Genomic DNA, 5,837 nt, shown 5'->3' on the forward strand with positions numbered 1-5,837 from the left:
GCAACATAAGGTGCAAATGCTAGTAATAATTATGCTGGATTAAACAAATATGACAAAAGCATTGCAATTAAACAATAGCTAGTCAACTTCTTCTTTAAAAAGTGTCGAGAAAACTTATGATAATTGGTAAATAAAACCTACTCGTTTAGAGGTTTCAATGTAATAAAACTATGTTCAATAAAGGACTTTGTTTTACATAATCATTCATTATGATTATAAAATTTCAAATTTATATAACCAATATAAATATAAAGTTGAGAAAATAATTATCAAACACATTAATTTGAAATAAAATATAAATTTTAAATTTATTTAATTTAAAAATATATATAAATTTTAAATCCATAAAACTTTATTAGTTTCAAATGTTTTTAATAATAATGAAAATAAAATATATTTATGTTTATAAAATCACTCTTATTTATTTTTATAATATAATAATGATATATAAATTTTAAATCTATTTAATTTAAAAATATATATAAATTTTAAATCCATAAAACTTTATTAGTTTTAAAATTATTAATAATAATGAAAATGGAAAATCTATTAGGTTTATAAAATCACTTTTATTTATTTTTATAATATAATAATGACCTATCAAGTTAAAAAAGAAACTAACGATTTTATGGTGTTAAAATGATGTATCATTTTAAATATAGAAAAAACAATTTTAAATGCTATTAAAAAAGATCAGCCATATTAATCAAAACTTATTTTGATACTTTCAAAAATATCAAATAATTTTTTAATATTAAATAAACATAAAAAATTAATAAATTTTTTTTACAAGTGATGTTTTATTACATTGATATATAATATATTTAGATAATAATAATCATTAAAAGAAGAAGCCACGGAATAGATGAGAATGGAATATTACAAAAGCTATTTACAAAAATTTCTTTGCTTCTTTATCAGGTTTTGTTTACTATATTATTGAATGTCCTTAGGATCTTCCATCCGTTTTTCAAGGGTTACTGTAATTCTAACAAGTCAACCATAAACATCACAGGTTGAAAGGTTGCAATAACCAACATTGTAACAGCTAGCCAAGAGCTTCTGAAATCATTGGAAAACTGACTCACTTTTCAGCTTCATCAGTCTTGATTATGAAATGAAATCATGTTAAATAGAAATAATATTGATATTTCTAAATATCAAATTGTTTCTATCAGAAATCATTAGCGCAATTGGCCTTCTTCATATCAAAATTCCTTGGCCCAATTGGCCTCACTACCCACTCTAGGCATGCTGGTCTGCCTCTTGGCACACACATCTACTTTGAAGTTGGCCCCACACATTTGCCCCTTACTATCAACACGAGGCATCGGCATGAGCTTATTGAGAGGATGTTCAAAACTCTGCAAGCCACCTGATGTGGAGAAAAAACAACCTGCAGGGGCAAATGAAACACCAGTGTAATTAAGAAGCAAAACATGGATTACCATGCGTAATGTGTGAAACAGCCAGAGGATAGATGAGCATTAAATCAGCAGTCTAATATTACCTCGAGGAAAAGGGGCAAAAGATTTTCCACATCCTTCTTTGAGGACACGTGGATCATCAGATAAGACAAGGCAACCATCAGCGGCAGTGCCCCAAAAGAGAGGCACTGAACCATCGGCATCCTGGCAATAAAAATAATTTCTGAATCAAAATGCTAAGAAGCCCACAATTTCAAGATATGATTTTGTTTAAATAAATAATCAGGAAATTTGAAGTATGAACAGACTTCCATGGGAGGAAAAAGGTGTTAATTGGCCATCTGATTCTAAATAACTTTCTTCCCCTTCCCTCCTCAGAGAAATAAAAGAAAACAGATCCATCGGCAAATAATTAATGCTGAAATATTTTAGGTAAAATAGAAATGTGGCCAGAGCTGGGAAAATTTATTGAATACATTTGCAGAGGAATACAAACCATTTCTTGAATACATTTGCAAAGGATTAGAATTTTAAATGTTTTTAGCAAAGAGGTATTTTCACAATGCAAACTCCCATATCATGTAACCATATATTAGAATGGTCTCCCCACACTTAAGACCAGATCCTCGAGCTTTGAGGAATGCAGTAAAGCAGAAAATCAGGTTGAACGATTGGGATCTGAGTTAACTCAGTATGCTGACTTGAATCAACGATGCTAATATATTGCTGCATCAAGTTCAACAGAAGAAATTCGATGAACCTTCTTGTATTTACAATCATGCTTATTCAAGCCTAGATATCTTAATAATGGCTTTAAGCAGAACCGCCAAATATATATTCTTTATGTTACAGGGTTTCTCTAGGATGGTCAACTCTGCTCTGTGTGTCAACTATGATCAGTCACAGAATCTCAATGTAGTTCTAGCTTTTGGGACAACTGTTTGTAGTTATATGGCTAGGCTATATGGACAGCAATTTGTAACGATTGGACAGCTTCTTTCATTTGGGACCCTAATGAAAGTCATGAATTTGGCAGTTCTATCTTGTAACTTTTCCAGAATAGTGGCAGTCTTACAACAGAAAAAGATGTAATATATATAGTAAAAGAGAAGGCATTTACTTCTACTTTAGTTAAAATATAAATCTATTATTTCAACTGCTACTTCATTACAGGGTATATTGACATTGGAAGAGTCACTGCCTTCTAGTCATTATATCCAAAAATGTAGGTTAATGGATACGCAAAATGTTACTGTTACCAGTGAGGATGGAACCTGAAATCTGTGATCGGCAAATTCGCCAAAAGATCACGAATTGGCTGGAAGTCAGGCAAAATCTCCACATTTCCATTAGGTCACAAGCAAATTCGAATGCTATATTAACAATTGTTGCTGTTACCAAACTGATGCCAGTGTGGATAGAACCTGAAACCTGTGATTGGCAAATTTGCCAAAAGACCACGAATTGACTGGCAGTCTGGCAAAGTCTCCACATTGCCCTTAGGCCACAAGCTAATTTGAATATTAATTTATGTACAGATATTTCTCGAGGCGTATAATTTGAATCTGTTAAACCTTCCTTTCGAAAAGATTTCATCATACATAACTCACCTACGAATGTAAAGCTACTCCAAAAAAGAGAAGTTTGCAGGGCCAGCAGGTCCACCAGTCTATCCTAGTGAAATGGTAAAACCTATGGATTAAATAAAAGATGCAGGGTCTTATATTTTCTCCCGTCAATTGCACGATCAGGAAAAATGATTTCGACGAAAAGAGTACTAAAATTCCAGAGATAAAATATTGGGAAGCCTCAAATTTATGTTATTATCTAGGCATGGCTAAGGCATGTAGCATGAAGGACTGGGGGAAATATGCATGGCAGCAGGTCAGCCAAAGAAAAAATTAAGGGTTTATGTTCCATATTTCAATGGAAAATCTCAAACTAAAAAACAGGAAATGAAGGGATGAGAATGACAAGCATACCACTGCGGTGAAGAGAGCCTGGGCAGTGGAGTCGTAAAGAACGAAGGCAAACTTTCCAGAGAGATCTCTGACGACCTGATCTGCAGGGTAGGGGCCCCGATCTCTGAGAGTCCGATACGTTTCTATGACAATGTCCACTTCATTTGCAGTTTTGTTCAGACCATATCGTTGCCTCAACATCGCTACGTTGTCCAAGATGCCCTCGAATATGCAGAATATTTCATCTACAACTCCCAAAGATCTGCGAAATTCAAGAATCACCAACTATAAGAAGATATTTACAAAAGAAGAGATTAAAGAAAGGAAGTGAGAAGAGAAAAGATACCTGGGTGTCAAGAGAGGCTGACGCGCGTGAGTGTAGGCCATGGCACCGACACCGCCAAGGTTAATGCAGACGGCTCCAGAATTAGCAGAGACGAAAGATTGAACCAGATTGATGCCATTTTTCCTCTGGTCAACCTCAACATGGGGACTCGTCAATTCCTCAGGGCCTTTTGCCACAGATCTCTTCAATACTGTCAGCATTTTAGTCAGAAACAAATACAGAGAAGATAAGACAGAGAACAGCACTGTGCTTGTTTCTAACGGAGACGACGGGGATTCAGTTGAACGGATGGATGTATGAATGCGTTTATGAGCAAGGATGGGTGGGTGTTATATAGTAGTAATAATCCGCCAATTCATGGGGCAGGGAATTGGATAACCAAGCCACCACAGCATGGGAATATGTATGCACTGCCCAATCTGGTGGAGTCAGGTTGAGACGGACAATAGATAATGGTTAATATTTGCACGAATTTTAAGAAATTTTTGCACGACTTTATAGGATGTTTGTCCCATCTTGTCAGCAACATTTGATTTTCATTTGACACTAAGTTCGAATGAGGAAAGATATGGAAAGCTTTATTTCCAACCCTATTGCATAGTAAATGCGTCTTGACATGAGGCTGATATAAAGCGATATAACAGGTCGTTATTTTTTTTCCTTTCTCATCACCCCGCGACCGCATTTACTATGCAATAGAGTTGGAAATAGGCCTTTCCGAAAGATATAAGCATCCCTAATGTACGGTTGAACGAGAATGTTGATAATATTTATAAAATATAGTAATTAAAATTAATTTATTTGAAAATTAATTTAGTTATTATTGGGATACTAATTTGTATCAAATTCTTGTTGAATGGTGATAAGTTTAATAGGTGATAAGTTTATCTTCCGGGAAAAACAAAATACATTTTTTACAATTTTTGTAATTTAAATTTACACATCTAAAATACATATAATTTTTTTGGAAATGGTAATGATATAAATAAAACAAAATACACTTCTTGGAATTTTTTTTAGTTTAAATTTACACATCTAAAATACATAATTTTTTGGAAATGGCAATGAGATAAATATATAAGCAAAATTAAAAATGTGTATTTATAATAAAGAATGATATATTGTTTATGGGAATTATGAATTAGTTGTTTTTATGTGAAATTGAATGTGTTTACATTAAATGTATATTATTTTTTTTATAATGTATTTTTAAAATGTTAAAATTGGTTAAATATTATTTTATTTATTAATTGTTTAAAGGGAGAAAATAATTTTTACTTTAAAAGAAATTTGCACCTCACGAGATTTGTTTTTTTAAGGTATTTGATAGATTTAAAATTAAGATAAATCTAAAATGATTATATTAATTATTTTACCTCAATTTTATTTTAATTATTATTTATTTTATTTTTATTTTTATGTGTAAATTAAGCCATGGGCAATTTATTTTTATTTTTATGTAAATTGACCATATACATAAGTACTAGTAAACCTATAAATCTTACGACATATCCTCTTCATAAATTACATCACTTCAAAAGAGATTAAAACTTAAATTATCTTATTTTCATAATTTCATAAACTTCAAATTAACCAATTAAATTACCTCTACAAACTCTTTAATCTTAAATATAATTACAAAACAATAAATCTATAATTTCCCATCACAATCGATCAAAACTTTTACGTATAACATCTCAACTTATTTATAACATCTCAACCTTAAACACTACCCATATTTAACCTCCAATTTTACTCATATTCATACCCAGAATATCTTCTATTACACTTAATCCCTATCAACAATTTCAAAAAGACCTTATTCATGAGTTACGATTCATTAACTTATGAAGTCTTAAAGAAGTTTTAAGAAATATAATTTTTGTTAAAAATAAATAAAAATTACATCCACCTTAGAGACAAAGTACTAAATTGTTAGAATTACAATAGGTATTTAACACAATTTGAAAATGAAAAAAAAATAATGGTTAAATAAATTATAAAATGTGATTTTAAAAATATAAATAAAACACTATTGTAAAAGTAAATTTAAATATCAAATAGCTTTTATGCTTATTGACGATGATTCCTAGTATTTATTTC

General features: G+C 31.1%; 1 protein-coding gene across 1 annotated transcript; it reads right to left on the bottom strand.

The window, feature by feature from the left end:
• Window positions 1-981: 981 nt before the first annotated feature.
• On the bottom strand, window positions 982-4,086 carry LOC149142797 (stem-specific protein TSJT1-like). The gene is made up of 4 exons (XM_089448183.1): window positions 3,735-4,086; window positions 3,410-3,650; window positions 1,511-1,631; window positions 982-1,396 (listed from the first exon to the last, which is right to left on the bottom strand). The coding sequence occupies exons 1-4, from the start codon at window positions 3,932-3,934 to the stop codon at window positions 1,209-1,211; spliced, it is 750 nt and encodes a 249-aa protein (XP_089304309.1). The 5' UTR covers window positions 3,935-4,086; the 3' UTR covers window positions 982-1,208.
• Between the last annotated feature and the right edge of the window lie 1,751 nt (window positions 4,087-5,837).

This window comes from Pinus tabuliformis, chromosome X (assembly GCF_031772625.1).
Source record: "Pinus tabuliformis cultivar Carrire ecotype Pingquan chromosome X, CPIR1, whole genome shotgun sequence".
Lineage (NCBI taxonomy): Eukaryota > Viridiplantae > Streptophyta > Pinopsida > Pinales > Pinaceae > Pinus > Pinus tabuliformis.

What these genes read in the sequence shown, in the direction of transcription:
- LOC149142797 (XM_089448183.1), bottom strand. Translation starts at nt 3,934, where the DNA reads ATGCTGACAGTATTGAAGAGATCTGTGGCAAAAGGCCCTGAGGAATTG. An exon ending in CAGCCTCTCTTGACACCCAG is followed by an intron (nt 3,651 to 3,734) that starts GTATCTTTTCTC and finishes TGAATTTCGCAG; the next exon opens with ATCTTTGGGAGTTGTAGATG. An exon ending in AGGCTCTCTTCACCGCAGTG is followed by an intron (nt 1,632 to 3,409) that starts GTATGCTTGTCA and finishes TTTTATTGCCAG; the next exon opens with GATGCCGATGGTTCAGTGCC.